The following is a 22,620-nucleotide window of genomic DNA, read 5'->3' as shown; positions in this document are numbered from 1 at the left end:
TACATAGATCCTTGGATGGCACAAACTTGAACATCACTCTCAACTAGTCCCAAGTCCCACCATTGAGCTTTTTGGCCCTCTTCAGAATTTAAAGTTTTATTTTCAATTTTTGCATTTGCGTTCTGAATATGACATCTGATACTTTTTTTTTAAAAGAGCAAATGTTGGTAGCTTAAAAAAGGTATCAGTGTACAGCATGGAGGGGTTCATTTATGTGCTCAACAAAAATATGTAGAGCATCTACTGAGTGCAAAGATTGTTCCAAACCTTCCTCAGTGAAAAGGAAGGCCCTTTCTTGAAGGAGCTTCGATTCCAGTGATGGAGGCCTGACCCGGCAGAGGATGGCTGGATGGGGGAGTTTAGCTTCTTTGAGTTAGGGTGACACCCACCTGTTCACCAGCCTCCCTCCCTCCCTCACGGCAGGGCTGGGAATGATGGGGTCTGGGATTGTGTGCAGGTTCACAGGCCAGCTCCCTTCCCTAGGAGACTCGGCTGGTGGCCTGGGTTTCCCGGGGCGCCGGCCCCGGGCTGCTGCAGAGCAGTGGTTGGGGCCCGGCTCCTCCTCCCCTTCCTCCGCGGAGGCTGACGTGGAGGCAGCCGCGCGGGCGGCGGCGGCGGCAGCGCGGAGGCTCGGTGGTGCCCGGCCCTCTCCCGGCTGCGCGGGGCCAGGGTGGCGGCGGCGACAGGAGCTGGAGGAGGAGAAGGGAGGCGTCTGTGCAGCCGGCCCGCGCACGCAGGAGGGGACATGGATGGCGATCGGACCGAGAGCGACTGGCAGGGGCTGGTGAGCGAGGTGAGGCCGGGGCTCCGGGTCGGCCTCCCGAGCTGCTGCAGCGGGTCCGCAACCCCGGAGAGGCCGGGTACCAGGTGGCCCCCGCAGAACCTGCAGGTGCGCGGTCCAGCCCGCACTTTGGGGCCTGTGGGGGCGCCGCGGTCTCCCGCGCCATCTGGTGCCAGGCTCTGGGGAGGGGCGCTTAGCCCGCCAGGGTTTGGCCTAGGATTGGAGAGCCTAGGCAGCCCTGGGATCCGGGAGAAGAAAGACAAGCCCCACCTGCCTGCCTAGTCACCACTGGTTTGGAGGCAAGCGATTGGATGATTGCTGGTGCTGGAAAGGTGACGCCTGGGGGACAATCCGGGCCCTTGGGTAACGACTGGGCCAGATGGCATGACTTGGAACAGTGGTTTGGGTGGATGAGTTTGGCAACCTTGCAACGGTTGGTTCATGCATTCACTTACTCCATTCACTTGACTTCTGTTTCCTGCTCCTACTGTGTGTGAGGTAGCAGAGCCGTTCGTTTCTCAAAGGAATGAGACAGGTGCAGAGGTGATTTGACCTGTGGAAGCAGACAACACCACACCCTCCCCAGCGAGTTCCTGGAACATTCCCAGGAGTGAGCGTTCAGACTCTTAGGCCGCCTCCTCTTTAATCCACCCTGAGTTTGTTTCCCGGCCCAGGCTTCTGGCTTCTCCAGACGAGAGGGATAGTGATGTCTCCCTTTCCCAAACAAGCAACCTCTCACCACCACCATCTGTGTGGGTGGGTCCTCCAGTTATCTAGCCACTTAACGCCCAGTGTGTGCAGAGCTCCAACACTTGGGGCCTCTGCCCTAGTTTAGCTCGTTTAGCATTGGTCTAGCACTGGATGAACCTCCAGTAGGATGATGATACATCATGTCTCAGCCTATCTCTGTCTCCTCCATCTGTTAGGCTTTATGTCAGGGAATAGGTCCACTGAGAATCCGTCTCTGGGCCCATCAAGAATTATTCATAGAGGCGAAGGAGGTTGGAGGAAATTCAGTGCTGGGCTCTGACTCAGAAGGTACACTATTCCCTGTTCTAGTAGATGTGTGTTGAAAGTGTTTATTGGAAGTCAAGCACCGAAGCTGGCCAGAGGGATGCACACCTGTGATCCCAGCACTTTGTAGAGGTAGAGGGAGCAGGATCAGGAGTCCAAGGCCACCCTCTGTTACATAGTGAGTTCAAAGATCTACATAAGACCCTCTTCTCCCAAACAAATAAAAACAAACAAGAAGTTAGACGCACTATTCCATGCTTAGAATTCAGGGGTCACCTGTTCAGAAGACACCTCAGAATCTCCTTCCTGCCCTAAAGGACACATGAGGTTTACTGGTGTGGTCTGGAAAGAAAGTCACTCAATAAACAAAGAAAGGAAGTGTAATCAAATCCCCTGAGGGTGCCTCCCAATGGCTGGTGTTTATTTTGTATTGACTACATTTCATGGCCATGGTAACCTAGCTGGACTGTGTTTTTCAATTGGCTCTTCAATGCCTACACTTGGAGCTCCATATACATAGGGTAACTGATAAATCTGTGAATAAGTTCACAGTTCATGAAATGGGTCTTTTGAAAGTTGTCTCATCAACCCCAACTGAGTTTCATCTTGTTAATAACATAACATATAAGAATCACACAATTGGGTTACCAAAAAAAATTGCAAAAGCTTTTCATGTTTTAAGTGAGTCCATAATTTTGTGACTACATTCATAGCTACCATAGGCCACATGCTATAGTACAGTGGAATTTACTTTGTGTGGATTTATGCTAAAGACCTGCAGTGTAAGCATGAGCAGAACTTGCCTTCTGCCTTAGGAGTAGCTAAGGTCTGTCTCTTGACTATGCCCTTCATGTCAGTCATTGCACAGGAAGTCATATTTTCCTTAGCTCTCTGAATCTCACAACAACATATGTAGGAATCACTTCTTAAACAGTATGGAAGTCAGGGCTCAGGCAAGCCAAGGAACATACTCTAAGTCTTACAGCTTGTAACTGGAGGGGGCATGATTTGAACCCAGGTATGTTTTGTACTGGGTCCTTGCTTGGCATTATGAAGCAGTGCTTTTTATAATCTGTCTACATCTCTTAATAAAAGGTATGTCTCCTAAGATAGGGATCCATATTTGTTCCATCTTTGAATCTGCAACAAATGGATCAGATTTCTCAAAATAAGGCCTGCCCATCAGAGTCCTTTTGGATGCTCATGAAAGTGCAGATTTCTAGGTCTCCACTCTACCTCCATGGATGGAATTGTGCTGCCCAAACACTAGATATGTCTGAGTTTTAGCTCCCTGTTCATATATTTGTTTTTGGAAGTCTTTGTAGTCTTTCTTTATCCAGCCAGCTCCCAAATAATGACAAGGTGACTTACTAATTATGAATGTTTGACCTAAGCTTAGGCTTATTCCCAATTAGCTCTTATAACTTAAATTAACCAGTTCATATTAATCTATGTTCTGCCATGTGGCTCCGTTACCTCCTCACTATACTGTATGTCTGATTTCCTCCTTGTCTTGCTGGCGAAATTCCACATGCCTCTGATTTTTCCCGAGTTCTCCACTCTCTCCAGAAGTCCTGCCTATTCTCTCCTGCCTAACTACTGGCCATTCAGCTCTTTATTAAACCAATAAGAAGGTGCCTGAGGCAGAGACGCATCTTCACAGTGCACAAAAAGATTATCCCACAACAGGTCTTTGTAGATACTGTGAAGCTGAGAACCTTGCAATGAAATCATCTTAAATTTATGGTGAACATTTAATCTAATGACTAGTGTCTTTATTTCAGAAAGGAGTGAGAAAAAGAGCTTGCAAGACACAGAGGCATAGGGAGAAGGCTAAAGGAAGACAGACACAGAGAGAAAAGCATATGAAAACTGCCAGAGATTAGAGGGGTGCAGCTACAAGTTGAGGAGTGCCCACTGGCACTCTGATTTGGGACATCTGGCCTTCCTGACTGGGAGAGTAGGTTGTTATTGTTTTAAGTCCCAGTTGGTAAAATTTGTCACATTGGCCACAGAAAACAAATCCACCTGCTGCTGGAAAGTGCTGAGAGACCCAACCCCAAGTCTGCCTTTCTTGAAATCCCAGATGCCCAGGAAACTACCTAGCTACTTATTTAGCCATCAGGGTTCCCCTGTGTGGATTGGGCCTGCTACCTAGTCAATCAGAATTCAAGGAAGTATGGCTGGTGGCATTACCAAGAGACTTAGGGACCAGGCCTAAATGAGCTTTGTAAGGAAATGCTGTCTCTTTCTGCAGAAGTTGTAATTTCTGTCCCACCACTACTTCTCTTCTTACCTGGAGCCCTAGGCTGCTGTTTTTACCTAAGTCTCTATTGTTCTAGTTTATCTTCAAAGACTTGAGAGCCAAATGCTGGGGTGAAAACCTGCCAGCTCAGAACGCAAAGAAAGCACCCAGCTGCTTCCTCCTTTGTTGTCCCAGAATGAGAGCTTTCTCCTACCATTGTCTGAAACAAAAACTCTTCCAACCAGATGTCCTCCTGCCAACTTCTACTTCCTGTGTGTCTCTCTATCTGTCCTCCTGACTTCTACCCACTCTATGGTTTTTCTTATCAACTGGTCGCTTGCTCTGCTCTCAACCTATGTTGATTTTTATTTAATCCTGTTTACAGTATTCAAGCATAAAGCTCTTGGATTACAGGCGTGTGCTAGGGCTGAGCCACACCACAGCTAGAAGCAGGTTCCTTAAGTAAATGATGCAATCTCGGAGTCCACAGTGTGATCAAATATCCCACAACATGGGACTGTCTTTCACTTGGGTTTCTCCACTAGTTTGGACATGGTTTACATTTAAAATAAGCCTACAGATATCAGGCTGACTTATCCATTTTTCAGTGTAGCCAGTGGTGATTGCCTTTTCTCAAGACCTGTCTTAAACACCCCATGTGTGTGAAAAAGGCATGGCTGATGCTCAGAGCTGGACTTTCAGTGCCTGGGAAGGTGCAGATGCCCTCTCGTTGCCACATGTGCTGAGCTTTCCACCTTAGAGAAACCACAAAAGCAGCCACATACGCGACCTGTGACTTGTATTCATCACTTTCCGGTTTCTGTGACCGATTACTTGACAAACAGAACTAAGCAGAGGAAGGTTTATTCTGGCTCACACTTTCAGGGGTCTCAGTCCACTGTGTCAGAGAAGACCTGGTCAAATAGAGCAGTGCACGTGCTGGTGGCTAAAGAAACGGAGAGAAGAGAATTCAAGCCCCTTCCTGGATCTTTGCTCCACTTCCCCTCTTACCAGTCCAGGCCCATGGTATGGGATGGTTCTGCGCAGATTCAGGGTGGGTCTCCTCCCTTATGTCATTCTTCCCTGGAAATGCCCACACAGATATGCCCACGGCAGTGCTCCCACCCACCTTCTCAGTGTTTCTAAATACAATCAAGTTGACAATCATCTCTTAGCCTAATCACAGCTTAAAATTTGGGTGTGTGGTAATACACAGTGAACTCTCTTCTCAGCTCCAAGTCTCTAGAGTTCAGGCCTGTGGCCCATTAAGCTGAAGACCCAGCATTTTAGTTTTAGTGTTAACTTAGACTCTGAGAAATTAAGATACTTGGCTCTGCCTTTTGCTTGGTGTAAAGGATCAAAACCTTGAACTAAAATGGCTAAACTCAGAAGGAATTTTGTTGGCTAATGCTGTGGATTAAATTGTGTCCCCCAGAATGTGTGTCCAACTGAACCCCTCTATACCTATGAATGTGACTTTATTCTGAAGTAGGGTCTGTGCAGATGTACTAAAGTCAGGATGTAGGGGACTACTTCATGGACTACTACTACTGCATGGACTCTAACCCAATACCTAGTGTCCTTATGAGAAGAGGGACATTTGGACACAGAGACACACAGAAGTAGGATATGGTGAAGATGGCCAAATGGTGACCAGAGGAGAATTTGGAGTTAGCATCAGGTGAAGGAACACCGAGGCTTGTCACTGGCACTGGAAGCTAGTCAAGGCCATAATGGCCCTTCCCTTAGAGATATATTCAGGAACACAGACCTGATGGCACCTGGGTTTGGATTTCTATCATCCAGGACTGTGAGAGAGTTGATTTCTGTTTGTGACCATACTTGGTGTGGGACAGTCTTGTGGTAAGTCCTACTTAACATGTCCAGTAACTGACTGTGGGATTTTTTTTTGTGTGTGTGTTCCTGATTTGGCACACAAAGGATTTTTTCCCCTCCATATTTAGGCCTGATTGTTTCCTGGATTTAGCCAGCCTCCCATCACCTCAAGTTCAAGTCCAGAGAGGACATCAAAACCTGTGGTCTAATGTCCCATAAAACCCCAGGACACTCCAAACTCTTATTTCATTTTATTAGACAAAGTCCCACCCTGCAGCATAGGCTGATCTTTGGGTCACTATGCCCAGGTTGGTCTTGAACTCATGGTGATCCTCTTGCCTGACACCCCCCCCCATCCCCTGCCATGTTGGACTTATAGATATAAACTATAGTGCCTGGCTTTAAAACATCTTGTCATGCAGGGATTGCTCAACAATGTAGTGACCTGGTGGTTGTAGGCCTGGATTTGTGTGCTTAGGTCTGCTAAGGCTTCATGGACTGAGAATAGGGGTCAAAAAGATCCCCAAATAAACTGGGGAACTGTAGGAACCCGTCTTTAGGGGGCCTTAGTCAGATCCAGCCAACTTGCCTGGTTCATACCTGAGAGGGGGAGTGTATTTGAGAAACGACAGGTAAAGATACTAAGGAAAAAGACAGACACAGAATAGAGTCAGGAGGGCAATCCAGTGAATACTGGACACACTAAGTTTATTCTTCAACATTCTAATATACCCAAACCAAAAAGGGGGGAAGGGCAAGAGACTTCTCTATCAAGATACAAGGAATAAATAGACTTAATTCCTTAATTTTCTAAACATTCAGTAGACTAAATCTCTTGTTATCTGACCTTGAGGGTTAGGAGTCTCCACACCTTAGACCAAGTCTCTTGTTATTTAGATAAGACCAAACATCCTACAGTAGCCATACCTTAGTCCTTTAAGTCTTATGACTTTAACCCTGGAAGAGTAAGGATAGTTTTGAACTCTCTGACCTTAAGACGAAACAAAGCCAATTTTATGGCCCCCTACAGGGAACTCTCCAAAGAAAGGAAGAGCAACTCCTGTGAACCCCTTGCTTTCTTTTCCCTCACCCTTGAGGTAACAAAAAAAAAAAAAAACTCATTTTTTTGAAGCTATGCTGAAGCTCTCTATGTACACCAGACTGACCTTAAATTTACAGAGATCCACTTGCCTTTGCTTCCTGAGTGCTGGGATTAAAGGTGGGCACCACTAGCTTGGTTCCCTTAAGTGCTGTGAAGATAAAACATACTCCAGTTTTGGTGAACACAAAACTTGGGTCTATGCAGCTTCACTTTTTCTAAGAAAAATAGATGTATCTGCTAAAATCCAAGATACCTACTTTCTGAATGTGGTATTTTAAATAAGATATACATCAACGTGTCTTTCATGTTATAAGACTGCAGCCCAGGTGGGCCTATACTTTGATCTGTGAATCAGTTTGGAACTCAGGTGTCTTCCATCTTGTAGTTCTACCATGATTTAAAGAATGGTCATCATCTGGGTAGTTGAAACCAGATGCAGCTACCGTCATATCCCAGCCCATGGGAAGGAGAATGAGGGGAAGGGCAGCGGGAGTCAAGAGTATGGGTCTTTTATTGACTGAGGGATGGATGGAAAGCTTTTTGCATTACTTCTGGTCATAAACCTTTGGTTTGAGCATTGTTACTACTGACTGAAAGGATAGAAGAAAAAATAATCTTTATCTAGATAAACCCAACTTATATTTGGGAAGATTCAACTAAAAGGTAGAAAGTATACAGACGTGGAAAGAAAAATCATCAAAGAAAGAGGCAGATAAATTGAATTTTATTAAAATTAAAAACTATCTGTCTTTGAAAAACTTGTTTGGTAAATGCAAAACAAGCCATGGGTTAGGAGAAGGTATGTGCAGAATATATATCTCATATCTTGAATATATAAATGATTCTTATAACTAAATAAGAAAATAAGCAATCTAATTTTCCAAATGGGCAAAGTTAAGGGCATGCTGCTCTGAAGACGAGATAGGGACGACAAGTAAGCACCTGCACAGATGTTCAGCATCATCAGTCACTAGGGAAATGGAAATTGGAACCACAGGGAGAAACCACAACACTCCTATTAGAATGGAAAAACGGAAAACAAACTAATAAAGAACTGACAGGGTGCAGAGCCACCCGAAGTCTCCATTGCTGGAAGGAACAGACCGCGGTAGTCACTTCTGAAAGTGTATGTGTCTGTGTGTCTATGTGTGTTTCTGTTTGTCTATGTGTGTTTCTCTCTCTCTGTTTCTGTGTGTGTCTGTGTCAGTGTCTGTGTCAGTGTCTGTGAGTGTTTCTGTGTATATGTCTGTGTGTTAGTGTGTGTGTCTGCACAGAGGTCAGTGGGCAATATCCAATGTCCTGCTCCATCACTTTCTGCCACAGTTCCCCGAGACAGAGTCTCTTATTGACCCTAGAACTAGACTGGTAGCCAGAAAGCCCCAGAGATCTTCCTGGCTCCTCCCCACATTTGCTGGGGTTAGTCCTGGGTTTACATGTATGTGCCATGCCAACAGCTGCTTATTTGTTTGGGTACTGAGGATTTGAACTCAGGTCCTCATGCTTGTGCAACAAGTGCTCTTATCCACTGAGCCATTTCTCTAGCCTTTACTAAGGTTTAGTTGATGTACATAAAATACCACACTTTAGTGTGTGCAGTTGATGGTCGGGACATTAATATTCACCTAGTGATGGTTATTACTGAGACCAAAGAATAAAGAAATCTTTGAGAATGTCTGTATACTCTCTACCTTTTAGTCAAATCTTCCCAAATATAAGTTGGGTATATCTAGAGACTAAAGAATAAAGAAATCTTTGAGAAAGGGAAGGGATTGAAAACCTGTTTGTTAGGGCATTGCAGTGTTGGGAAAGAGGGACATGGGGCAACTTTCCCATTTGATGGACATATCGTCATTCTCCATTATGGGGATAACTATACGTTTATTAAAGTTTACAGAACTTCAAACTTTACAAAGATGGCTTTCCCTATGTAAATTACATGTAAATACTACAGTAAATATATGTTCTTTTGAAGAGGAGACAGTGGATATTCAAGATAGACATTGTGATTGACACCCTTACTCTGTATCTTTGTCATTCTTCAACCCAGCGGGTTGGTATCTAAATTAGACATGGACATTTCCTCTCCAGCCCTCACTTCCTCTCCCCCAACACTCACCAGACTAGGCTCAGCATTCCTTCTAAAGACCAAGTCCTCCTTCACACTCTGACTCTGCCCTACCCTTGATGTAGGATATACTTTATCTTTGGGAGGTCTTGGTGGAGGGAGACGTTTATGCCTTGACATCATGAGGGCAAGGAGTTTAAAATGGAAAGGGCCATCACTTTGTGACCTGGGTGTTCCTAGCCTTCTCCTTCACTGGGACAGAAAGGCAGAATGTCTGGCCTCTTACAAAGAGACAGACACACACAGAGAGAAGCAGCCATGACTACAGGAAATGGGGGGAGATGGGAGGACAAGCCTACCCTGTTAATGTTTTGAAGCATTCACCGGCATTAGATGGCATCTCTATTTGATAAGAGGACTAAGCACTGTAGTACGTGATCTGGGAAGAGGAGTGGGCCTACAGGAAGTGGAGTGTGAACAGGGTCTCTTCCCTTTAGTTAAAGAAGGCAAAGACTATCATGAGCAAAGATGGGCGTGAGCCCGAGCTGGTGTTTGCTCTGAGAGGAAACTTTCCAAGAAGGGGCAGGGATTACTTGGCTGGGAGAATAGAACGCATTGTAGTGAAATCACCAGGGTGGATCCGGTGACGAGTGGATTCAGAAGCCAGACAGCAGGGTGTGCTCTGATGTAGCTAGAACAGAGAGGCGCCAAATGCTTGTTCAGCTAAAGGCCAAGCTGATGAAAGTACCTGGGGTCGGTTTGTTTCCATTGAACTCACTTGTCACAGAGCTTCAGTCATCTTCAGGGCATGGTGCCAGGCAGTGGGAAGGGGACCGAGGGGGGGGGGGAGATAGGTGAGGGTGAGCTACCACTGATCTGATCTTTTCTGCCAACATCAACATCCTCAGTTGTTTTGTGTGGTCTGGAGAAAGGTCTACAATAGCCAGACTTCTGGTTTTGCATAAGTGAGTTTATTAACGATACATTAAGGAAAAAACAAAAAACAAAACAAAACAAAAGAACAAGTAACAATTTGTAGATAAAGTTGCAGACAGTAAAATATTAAGTCAGGAGTTTAGGACATTTACAGACTGGACTACAATTGAGAGAACAAGCAAAGAGGACACACCATCAAATCTGGAGCTTACAGGCACCCAGCAGAAAATCAAACGGGGACAGCTCACAAAGGCACAGCCTGTTGGAGTTCTCCCTCCAGAGTCCTCCGCCAAGGAAAGTGTCCCCTCAGCTGGGCCTCCAAGTAGGCGAACAAATAGTAGCAGGAGGAGAGGACATCATTAAACATCTATTAGGGTGGACGGGGGAAGCAGGGCAGACCCTCTCCATTCTCCCCATAGATGAGCTTTCCATGGCTGAACATCCATGGCTGAACAGCAGGCTGTTTTGTTCTACTGGATAAGCAATAGTAACTACAGTTGGAAGTACTTTATTTTCTAGGTGTTCTCAAGCAGGTGATGTTTTAGTTTCTTGCTGTTTTTCCTCTCTCTGATACAGAGGTTGGGGCAAGTCTGACCCAGGACAGAGGGTTCCAGAAGACAGGTGACATAAACATGCTTGGGTCTATAAGAGAGAGAGAGAGAGAGTGTGTGTGTGTGTGTGTGTGTGTGTGTGTGTGTGTGTGTATACTCCCGTTCTAGACTCAGCTTCTCAGTGAGTTTGAATAACACACAGCAGTTGACTAGTAGAATGTACATTACATCAATGAGTCCCAACTATTCTGTAGTTGTCTATCTCTCTACTGGACCTAAAAGCACTGAACTTCTTGAGAATAAGTTAACTCTTAAGTTTTTAATTTGTAACCTTAGCACTTAGAACCAGCTTTGTCCACTGTAGGGAAGCATAGTCCTAAGTATAGACAATAAGATAGGGTCAGTGTTTGAAAGAATGAAGAGATAAGGAAATGCAGAATGAGTGGACGTTGAACCCAGTGACAATGGGAAACATTTCCAAGGGACACCCATGTAGGATCCACGGCAAGCTGGATTGGGGCTGATAGAGTGGAATGATGGCTTTTGATGGGTTGCTTGAGTGTCATGGTACTGAGAATGACAGGAGGTGGGGGCCACAGGGCGTGGCGAGGAGAGGGTGCATGTTCTATTTTGAACCCTGCATTGTTCAGCTTGCTGGGAGGGCTTGAACTCTCGTGAGGAGAGCTGAGTGCTCACTGGGAGCGCTTCTGATGAGCAGCTATCTTTGTAGTGGCAGGCTAATTCCAGAGTAAGTTTATTAAAATTAGCATGCGGGGGGATAGAGAACAACTGCTATTTTTAACTAATAGGATTCATGTTCTCTCCTGTGCAGAGAAATTCACATATGTACTTCTAAATTTGACAATTTCTACTCTTATTATGTTGAAAAAAATTAACAGAGTTTCACAATGAATAAAATACACCGGCTGGAGACTGCAAGGAGAGTGTGGCCTAGTCTCTCAATGAAAATGACCAGAGTAAATGATATTTCCTGCACACAGCTCCTTTCCCATCAATCACTCAAACCGGGGCTGCTGTCTGACCTTTTCCTGGGGAGGCTTGAGCAATTGTCTGTTTACCCACATAGGACACTGGTGATAGATCAAAGAAAGGATTGCGTTCTCGCTTGGTGATGCAGTGAGTTACTGGGAGTCACTTACAGGAGCATGGCTGACTCGGAAGCAGCTGTTTCACCCGAAAACCTGTCCCAGCGTGATGACAGTTCATGAAAACCCATCTCCATGGAGCTTTCTGGCCATCTTGTAGACAGTTCCACTGAAGAGTGTCCTCTCCCAGGGCCATTGCGCACGGCTTGTATGACTGTAGAGAGGGGCCTTTTGAGTCTTGTGATTTACTGAGAACTCTAGCCTTGTTGACTTTCTGAACCTCCCCCTCCCCCACCTTGTGACTTTTCCTAGGCTTCCTGCTTCCCTCCAGGAAGGAATGTTTCAATTTGGAAGAAAGTGCTACATAGTGCTGTCTTTGGCTGCCTTATTGAAGTTGGCTTAGTGAAGGGTCTGTTCCTATCCTGGGGGCCTCAGGCACCACCTGCTGGGACTAAATGGGTCTCATGGAACAAACTATTATGGTCTGGTTAGGAAGTAACCCCACCCAAGGCTCATATATCAGAAATTTAATTCCCCAGCTGTGGACCTCATCATTGAGAAGAAGCTGGATCCCGAAGGCTCTGACCTCATCCATGAATGAATCTGTGGATGGATTCATACTTTAATGGTATTATTGAGAAGGGATGAGAACGAGGAGGAGGAGGGGCTCTCTTGGAGCAAGTGAGCCACTTGAGGGATGTGTTGGGAGGATATATCTGGCTCCAGCTTCCTCTTCCTCCTCCTCTGTTTCCTGGCTGCTATGTGGTGAGCGTCTGCACTCCACCATGCTGCTCCTGTATGATGCTCTGTCTTGACACAGGCCTGAAAGCAGCGGGACCAGGCAACCTTACCTTGAAACCAAGAACTCTTCTTCCTTTTCAGTTGTATATGTCAGGCATTTTATCACAATAATAGAAGGCTGATTAACTCACAAACATTTGGTTGATTTTTTTTCCTATTTCATTTCACCTCGTTTAATCTACCATGTCTATTATTTTATCTATTTTATTGCAATAGACATCCTATTTTTTTCTTGGCTATCAGATCTTCTTCAAGCCAGTCTATATTCTGTACAAATCACCAGTTAAACCACTTTAAAAACAAAGCTGAAAGCAGGTTTATCAAGGTTCTCTGATTTGGAACCCTTCAGTGGCTCCCATTATCCAGTGTTGACCCATCCATCATCCAACCTGCTTGCTGCTTCAGCCAAATAGATCCTGCATGCGTTCTGGCTCCTACCTCCTTACACCTGAGCTCACTGGGGTAAGGTTCTTGCTTCTAAGCTGGTTAGAGCCTTACTTGGTCCTTCACACTAGGCTGAAAATGCAATTCCTTCTGTGGAGTGGTTTAAATAAGAATGGCTCAGAGGTTAAGAGTACCAGCTGCTCTTCCAGAGGACCCAGGTTCAATCCCCAGCACCCACATGGCATGGTTCAGAGGTTAAGAGCATCAGCTGCTCTTCCAGAGGACCCAGGTTCAATCCCCAGCACCCACATGGCATGGTTCAGAGGTTAAGAGCATCAGCTGCTCTTCCAGAGGACCCAGGTTCAGTCCCCAGCACCCACATGGCATGGTTCAGAGGTTAAGAGCACCAGCTGCTCTTCCAGAGGACCCAGGTTCAATCCCCAGCACCCACATGGCAGCTCACAACTGTCTGTAACTCCAGTTACGGGGAATCTGACACCCTCACACAGACGTATATGCAGGCAAAACATCAATGCACATAAAAGTAAGCCAATTAAGAAAAAAAAAAGAATGGCCCTTGCAGGCTCATATATTTAAATGAATAGTCATCAGGGAGTAGCACTATTTGAAAAGGACCAGGAGGTGTGGATTCATTGGAGGAAGTGTGTCTCTGAGAGGTGGGCTTTGAGGTTTCTAAAGCCCAAGCCAAACCCAGAGTCTTTCTCTGCCTGTGCATCAGGATGTAGCTCTCAGCTACTGCTCCAGCACCTGCCTGCATGCTGCCATGCTCCCTGTCCTAATGATAACAGGCCAAACCTCTGAAACTTACAGCCCCCAATTAAATGCTTTCTAAGCATTGCCGTAGTCATGGTGTCTCTTCGAAGCAATAGAACACTGGCTAAGAGGCCTCCTCAGATCATCATGACCATTGAGCTTGAAGCCGGAACTTCTCCTTCCTCATGCATCGTACCTGAAAATGCCATCCCATCAGCACTTGCCTGCAGCCCAAGAGACAATGGAACTTCTCTGTATATGTGAGGGAGCTTCTGTAGGTTAGTGAGCTCTTCAGAGATGGGACACGGCTGCTAATGGAGAGCCAGGAGACTGTTTTAGAATGCTCACGCCTTTTGGAGGTGACCGCTTGGGAGCACAAGCTGAGGCACGGCCCTGACATGACTGACCTATTGTGAACCATTTGTTTTACACCCTCATTTATGGAAAACGAAACATGGATGCCCCTGCCCGCCTACCCATAGTTTGATTAGTGGCTGCCACCCAGGTGGGGCTCAGCAATGTGGGGGTTCATCCCCAGTTGACCCTGGTAGGAATGGCTGGTGCAATGAAATGGAGCTACCCCCACACAGTGCTTGTGGAGCAGGTTGGGTCACAGGTAAAGGTCATCCTGCAGTGCACTACTGGGTATGTTCTGGTACAAAGCCTTTTCTATGGCATAGCTGGCCTCTGATGTCCACTGGTGACCAAGCATGAGGTTCTGACCATTATATGCATTGTGACAAATGCTTTGGAGATGGGGGTGATTTAGCAGGGGAAGGAGGAAGGTTCTAGGTGGAGGTGGTTCCTGGGCCGGGAAGGACAGGCAGAATTTCAGCATGTGGAGTTTTTGGTTGTTTCTCTGTTGATGTATAAAATACCCTGCCAGAAGGAACTTGGGAGGAAGGAAAGAAGAAAGGAAGAAAGGAAGGGAGGAAGGAAAGAAGGAAGAAACGATCTCTTTTGACTCACAGCTTCAAGACATAGTCCATTGTGTAGGGGTGTCAGGGCAGCAGGAACTTGAAGTAGCTGCTCACACTGCACCCTCAGTTGGGATACAGACACGAATCGATTCATCAGCCAGCTCCCCGTTCTTATGAAGTCTAGGAATGGTGCTGTCCTCCTTTTGGGCTCTTCATACCTCAATAAACAGCCTAGATCAAAGGCATGCCCAGAGGCTAACCTATGCTAAATAATCCTTCATGTTTGTCATCTAGGCAATTCTAGATCCTGTCAAGTTGGCAGTGTTAACCATCACATGGAGACACAGAGGAATGGTGTTCTAGGCAGAGGGACCGGAGACAGAGAAGGTAGAGCTGGCAGAACATAGGTTCTGTTGGTGAGATCTCTCTCATCTGACTTCAGGTGGGGACACTCCGCACTTCGAGTGCCCTGGCAGTAGTGGAGAAGGTAGCAGGGTCATGAGGTGAATGGTGCTGTGATCTGTCATTTGGGCAGAGGAGGCTGCTTTAGGAGATGACTGCCAGGCATGGCTGATGGGGTCGAAGGCTGACAGGGACGGAGCTAGGCAGACACAGGAGCCCATCTGTTCCTGTGCCTGAGCCTCGCTCAAATATACTTTCAGTCCATTTGAGTTTGCCTTCCACTCCTTTGCTGTCCAAATGGCCCTAGCTCATACCTTCTGTCCTGGACAGTCTCCTGGCTCAGATTGCCATGCCCACCTAAGTCATCTAGGTCTGCTGCTTGCTACCTGGACTTGGGCAAATCTCCTCATGGCTCGGGCACCTTATTTTCTCTGGATTTTTATAAAGAGGAACAGTAGCTGCCTGGCGTCTCTCAGAAAAGACGACGGAGTGAAAAGCTGTACAAAGGGTGTTTTCAAGCTCCACTCCCATACAGAGTGCTCATCTTTGTCAGGCTGCGGGAGAATCCTTCCCCAGGGCCTCAGAGATGCCTCTGCAAATGGAGGTGATGTGTCAGCTGCAGCTGTCAACACGATGCCATTGAAAATTCATGCTGATGGGGCACAGATTGACATGCCTGCTTGCTCTGCCATCTGTAAATCCACGATGAAGGCAATATTGGAGGTGGTTGGGTGGGGTGAGGGACTCCCTTTTTCTAGCCTGTTCCAATTTGCTTTATAATTGGTTCCAGCCTGATGTGTATGCTGGGGCCAGCCTGTAACCTCTTCACTTCACAGATTTTCTAGACCTTGCAGGGTGTTGCTGGCTGCTCTGGATATTCCAGGAAACTTCTAGTCTGTGATCTCTTATACCAGCCCCTTAACGTCCAACTTTGCACCCCCTTTATTGTCCCTGAGTGTAGTCTCTTCTCAAGCCTGTGTTATTCTGCCCCTTTCCACCACAGCCTGTGTCTGGTCTTGAGAACATCTGCCGACCACTCTGATTTCTGGCTTTGCCAAGTAAAGTCAAGTTTAGTGCTTAGAAAGAAGACACACCACTTGCTTACAGAAAACAAACAGGAACCTCCTTCCAGGATTGTGTTAGACATGTCATTGTTGTGCCCAAAATTCTGAACCCCAGAATCACCAAGAGGCCCATTTCGATGCAAAAGCAAAGAGTCTTTTATTGTAGATGTTTAATGAGCTAACCCCATTAGCTCGGGCCCTTCACCCCGCCACCATGGTGAATGGCTGGAGAAAGATCCCAAGCAACCTCAAGGCAGGGACCTTAAAGGGAGTGAAAGGGGAGTGTCTAGAGGTATGAAACAGTCTCAGGATTGGTGCACTTCCAGGTTTGGATGACCTGCCCTGTGTTGATTGGTCAACTGGTTGTTATGGCCCATAGGCCCTCCCAGGGCAGTTGCTGTGTTCTGCATGTCACTGTTGTGCACTGTCCTTAAAGCACACCTAGAGTCATTAAGCACAGCCCCACCAGCTAACTTCTGATTGGTTCCTTGCCACGAGGAAGGCATCTGACCTTAGTGACCAGGACATGAGTGGCAAGGTCATGCAAGCACATGTTAGCCTGCCATGGCTGCTAAAATGGGGAGACTGGTCGCTACATCATCACCCTTCCTGTACCCCAGTCTCTTCTACCTTTCTATCTCGGCCATGACTGCCAGCTCCAGTGATGGAAGGAGCAGTCTGACTGTGACTTTACCTTGCTCAGAAGAGTCTCTGCAGCTCCTTTTGGCCCAGACTTTGCTGTCGGTTAAGGCATTTCTTACTTTCATCCGAACCAAATAGATCACCTCTGTATTGTGCTTTTCTTCCCATACATCTAGCATTCCCGGCAAGCAGAACCACTTCCGGTTCTGTGTGAGGACTGCTTCCCCTCACCTGAGCTTTCCACAGGCTCTGCCCAGAACCCGTGCACAGCTCCTTTTCCCTGCATTTCAAGGCTCAGCCAGCAGTGCAGAGCCATGACCCACTGCTACAGCTGTCTTCCTGCCTGCCATACCACAGCATCCATTTGGCAAAACTCGCCCTCGCCAAATGTCCCTGTGGAGGCGTAGGCTGGGATTGCTCTTGCCTTGCCTTCAGCCTGGAGTCGCTGCAGGCAAGAGCAAGGCTGACTCATCCTAGAATCTCCACTGGGCCCCTCAAAGTGCCCTGTCTCAGTGAACAAATTCAGAAGAGATGGCAATCTCAATGGTTTGTCGTTAACACTTGAATTGAAAGACCACTGAATCAAAATAAGGACATCATTTTTTTTCTTTTTATGAGAACAACACAATCGTCTGTTTTTTTTTTTTTCCTCAAAGTCTCCTTCTATTCATTTTCATCCCACAGGGCTTCTGATTTTCAAAGTATAGATTATGATCTCTTAGAGGTGGTAAGTCAAGCCACTTTTGATAAGCTCTCAGGATTTATGAGTTTACTATAACTCACTTCCTTCCTCCCCATTTCTTTGCCCTCATTCTTTCCATGCTGGAATTTTACTGTGTCAGAGATATTGCTAGGAAAAGGCAGGCAGAGACTGTGGGTGGGAAATCATTTGGTTATAAAGAGCTATTTCTATAATGGAATCTGACCTGCTCCTGAGTAGTCACCAGGCTTCTCTTCTGCTCTTGACTGGAATTAGCTTGCTCCAAAGGTCATTTGCCAGCTAGGCTTGACTCTTCTGCAATCAAGTTCCACAATTGCTTTTTTAAAAAGATTCATTTTATTTTTTTGTTTTTCACTTACTTGTGCATGCTTTGTACTGGAAGCCTTGTATTCAGGCCCCTCTCTCCTTACTTTCAGATTTCTGGAAAATATCTTTCCTCATGTTGGCTCCATCTCACTTAACTTACACCCCAAACATTGAGTTAAAAAGCAAGACTTTGGGTTTGACTCAAGATTCCTGCCTGGATCCACATAGGCTAGCAACAGCAACAATGGGGTCAGAAGCCTTGTAGTTGTAACTACATCCTGAAGGGGGCATCAAAACATCTTCTCTACTGGTGTGGGCTAGAAGCAGATATACCAGATGACCTAATAATATACAGAGTTTACTTCCCGACCCTGGGCTAGCCTCTCCCTGGTCATGTAGAGTGTCCTCAGGCAACATAGAAGACTTGGCCATGGTGACCTAGATTTTTGAATGAGGAAAGATTTGGGAAGAAAGGCAAATGGCTAAAGCTATTATATAGGGATGATATAATAATGATGGGTTTTAACTTTAATATTGAGTAATATTCTCTGTATACTTCATATTTACAAAATATGGATGTGTTTAAGGAGAGAAAAAAACCTATAATTTACTAAGGCCTAAATGCGTTAACATGTTAGTGTGATCCCTCATTTCTCATGTTATTATTTCTACAAAATGAGCTTGTAGTATATGCTGTTTTAGCTTTGTGTCTTTATAGAGACTAACATGCAGGCAGTGAAAGCATGTGGAGAGAGATGAATTTTTTTACGTGTATATGCATCCATGTGGCCATGTGTTTACTGCTCTAATTGGCAGCATGAGTGTGGGAGAGCTGGGCCTAAAAATGAGGCAGACTAAACTCTCATGCAACATCTAACTTTATTCAGAGCATCAGACAATTTATACTTTGAGTGTTAAGAAGAGTCACCTGAGTAAAGTATACGAAAACAAGCTACCCATGGCAAAAACATGTTTTTTTCCATAAGGTATATGAGTAACAAAGGTTGAAGTCAAGTCTCCTATCCGCTACACCTGGGAGGAGCATGAAAACACATTCCAAGACAATTCTGTGTTCTGAAGAAACTGAGGTCCCAGGACTCTTGTCTTGTTCTCTTGGAGTTTTCTCACAAGCACTCAGAATTCTCAGTGACTCCTTCTTGGACTGTGTTCCAGTAGCCACGTTTGTATAAAGATCCAGAACATTTCAAGCTCTCCAACAGGTTCTCTATGTCCTTATGCAACATGTCCCTCACCTCCACACCTCTCAGAGGTCACCATTGCTCTATGTTTTGTCACCAAATGGTATTTTTATTACTTGTTCCTTTTCCTACTCAGTGGTAACTATCAGATCATTCCCTGTCACTAACTCATCATTCATCATTGCCATCACTCCCAATGGTAGTACAGGATTCTATGCTATTGAGAAACCATTCATTTGTTAGACTTTAAACTTATGTTTTAGAAATTTTTCATTGTTTCCCATCATCAGATAGGTCAGGTAGTGACACCAGGAGCTCTGGAACAGGCTTCAGGAACAGTGAGCTGAGATTTCTGCCTTCCATTGATCATTCTTTAAGTACACCTGGGTTCTGTGGAACATTCTAGTACCAGTCCTTGCCCATGTGTGAAAGGGCATCTGATATCATAGCACAGTGATCACACAGTGGTGTTTACAGGAGAGCAGATTCTAGGATGCTTGCTAAAATTTTGACTTTTTTCTCAGAAATTTCTCGAAGAGGGAGCTGGAAAGATGACTCAGGGGTGAAGAGTGCTTGCTGCTTTTCCAGAGGATCTGGGTTCAATTTCCAATACGTATATGGTGGCTCACAGCCATCTCTAATTCCAGTTCTGGGGGATCCAGTGCCCTTTACTGGTTTCCATGAGCACCAGGCATACACGTGGTGCACAAACATACAAGTAGGCTAAACACTTTTACACATAAAATGATTTTTAAGTAAACAGTTTTTTAAAACATAAAATACATTTCTGAAAGAGAAAAGGCATCCATGGTGGTATGTGCTGTCACTCATGCCTCATGGTAGTCATGAAAGATAGCTGTAGTCACCATCAACATATGACTATCATCACTGTTGTCAGTGACTGAGAGGTGAGTGGACAGAAGAGAATGTGTGCGTAATGCAGGAGCTGGGATTTGAACCCCGGGCTTTTTGGTTGTGAAGCTTGTGTTTCCCACTCTTCCAGATCTTTGGGAAATATGTAAATAAATACACCAATGAAAATGAGCAAGTAAGCAAGTCACCCTACTATACTGAACTCTTATTTTATTTATGTGTATGTTTCAGTGCCTCTCTGTATGACTCTTATGTCTGCAGAGGCCAGAAGAGGGTGGCAGATGCCCTGGAGTTGCAGATGCTTTTGAGCTGTCCAGTGTGGGTGCTGGGAACTGAACTTGAGTCTTTTGGAACAGCAGCAAGCCCTTCTAACTGTTGAGCCATCTCTCCCTTTTGCAATGTGATGCTGGAAGGGAAATGATCTTGCATTTAAAGCCCTTTAATTCATTCCTAGAGTACTCACACACTTTTTGTGTCATGGACAGCCCATGTCAGCTGTCAGTGGTGACACCAAGTGTTAGCAGGAACTCGATGGCTCAGTTTATGCTCCCACCCAGAGTGCCAGACATCTTCAGTGCCAGTCATCTGGGCATTGAAGGTGTACTGTTTTTCTCCTTCCAGTACAGGTTAGCACTGGTGTGGTGACTCACAGATTGTCCATTTGATGGACCAGTGTGCTGCAGGAAGGAAGAGAACATGAAGAAAAGAGTCCCACCTCCTTAAGGAATTGTCTATGGAATTCCAGAGAACAATTCTGCCTCCATCTTGTTATCGGCTACTTTGTACATTTATGGGCCAATCACAGTATCTACTTCACAGGGCCTCATTTCGAGGGTCACATGAGTGCCTGTGAATAGACCACCCAGACCCCTGTCTGCTATGGCCCTAACAGTCTAGACCAAGCACTCCTTTGAAATAGTTCGGTCTTTGTCCCTTGCCACAATGTGGAGAGCGACCAGTGCTGATGTTAGCCACTGTTCCTGAGAAGAGGGCCTGGCTTAGCCGTTGGGAGCACTTGCTGCTCGTCCTGAGGACTGGAGTTCAGTGCCCAGCACTCACACTGGTGGCTCATAACTGCCTGTAACTCCAGCTCCAGAGGACCCACCCTCTTCTGACCTCTGAGGGCGCCTGTGCACACACAGAAACAAGCCGACACATGAAATACATCTTTGAAATAGAAAGAGGAAGACAGCAGCAGAGGACAGAGAAGACTGCTTCTTAGTAAGTGGCCAGGTACCAGATTACCATGCTAAACAGCAGCTTTCCTGATGCCTTTAGCCTCCCACGGTCGTATGAAGCTGCTGCAAGCGTGGTCCCCATTTTATAGATGGAAGAGCTTAGGATCTGCAAGCGACAGATTTCCTGGCTGAGACGGTTCCGCTAGGGTTGAGGGGTAGGGGTTGGGCGTCTGACCCCCAAACCAGGGCCTTGTTACATTTACTCCTGCTGTGTCCATTGAAGTCTCTCCATCTCTGCCTTTAATCTCCTTTAGAAACGGTCAGTCTGGCTATGGAATCAGCAGTCCATTTGATATTTCTGTTTGTGCTGACCTTAGTGATGTTAAATTCCTCTACTGATGGAGAAATATGTGAACCTTGATGTTACCTGCTCAGTGCTGCCTGGGCGAGGTGACAGGGATGCTTTTGTTAAGCGTCAGGCCTTCAGACTATACTTGCAGGTTAAAACAACACCCTATTGACATTTACATGCTATTTTGATCAATGGTAGGGACTGAAGTGGTAATAATGGGGGACAAACAGACTGTGGAGGAAAACAAAACCGGGCCCAGTGTTGCTTTGAGTTCCACTGGTGATTTGAGTGCCAGTGAAGATTTTCCATCTTCCTGAAAAGCCATAGTCTCAGGCCACCCACAGGGCCCCTTTGTTAACATCACCAACCCATGCGCATGGTCGACAACTGGAGAAATAGGCCTGGGTGGTGATGTACACTTCAGCTTGGCCTCTGCAAATGCCAGGGGTTTGAATCCCCTCCCCGCATCCCAGAATGAGTCTCCACCTGAGTTTTTGCTGTGGGCTGGTTCTGAACTGACAGCTCTTGTTGAGGAAAATTTCTCCCTAATCAGTCATGCCTGGAGATGGTGGGAAGAAAATAAGCACGGAGAGGTTGAAGCGGGAGAGCAAATTAGCAATGCTCTGGAAGAGATGAGCGGGCGCCCGAGGAGGGAGCAAACAGCTCCCCGCCTCAGGCTTCGGCTGGGGACACCGTCATCCTGCAGGCGGAAATTCAGGGCCCAAGTGGCCCTTTAGGGATGTCTATGAGGTTCTCATCCAGAGAAAACGACTGTAATGATCACGATTGGTTGGAATCCTGGCAGATGGTGGCAAGAGCTCTACTTACTTGGGTAATTAAAGCGGTAAGGATTTGCATGGTTGATTTGAAGGATCTCGAGGCTGCGGATGCCCGCGTGTGGGGAGGCCTGGGATGGGGCACCTCCTTGCTTTAGAGGATATGCACCTGGCGCCAGTATGAGCGGATGGGGGCGGAAGCTGTTCCCACGCAGGTTCTGACTCCAGCTCTCTGGTCCACTCTTGGGACCGTTCAGTCCCTCAGGAGATACAGAAAGGTGGAGCCTGTATCTAAGGAGGGAGACTTTTCTTTCTTTCAGTGGTTCGGACACAATTCTCTTGATTACTGTGATGACAGAATGTATACTATTGGGAATTGTGGATATGACCCAGGTGCTAAAGCACCCTGTGCCCGTTACTAAGGCAGCTGAATCCTTAACACTATTTATTAAAGGAAAATGGCTGGTGGCATTAGAGTTTCAATGTTTCATTTTAGAGGAACTGTTTTATGGAATCCTTGCGACTCTCCTGTGAGTGAGATTGGGTGGTGTGGCCCATGAGTCACGGGTCGGATCTGCATTCAAATCTCACC

The 22,620-nt window shown here is 46.2% G+C and overlaps 1 protein-coding gene across 5 annotated transcripts in view; it reads left to right on the top strand.

Annotated features, from left to right (window-relative positions):
• Nucleotides 1-357: 357 nt before the first annotated feature.
• Ccdc149 (coiled-coil domain containing 149) overlaps nucleotides 358-22,620 on the top strand; it is a 92,082-nt gene continuing 69,819 nt past the window's right edge. For 2 of the 5 annotated variants that reach the window (XM_040747070.1, XM_040747069.1), the window contains exon 1: nucleotides 22,077-22,096. Coding sequence is in view for 3 of the 5 variants with exons in the window: in XM_040747072.1 (XP_040603006.1) it covers nucleotides 21,992-22,096 (105 nt within the window). In the remaining 2 variants the exon portion in view is untranslated. Of the gene's footprint in view, nucleotides 794-21,960; nucleotides 22,097-22,620 lie in introns of those variants that run through there. The other 3 variants (XM_040747071.1, XM_040747072.1, XM_040747073.1) reach the window with 3 other exon arrangements.

Source organism: Mesocricetus auratus, unplaced genomic scaffold (assembly GCF_017639785.1).
Source record: "Mesocricetus auratus isolate SY011 unplaced genomic scaffold, BCM_Maur_2.0 Super-Scaffold_100006, whole genome shotgun sequence".
Classification (NCBI taxonomy): Eukaryota; Metazoa; Chordata; class Mammalia; order Rodentia; family Cricetidae; genus Mesocricetus; species Mesocricetus auratus.
This window is presented reverse-complemented; position numbering and strand designations above follow the sequence as displayed.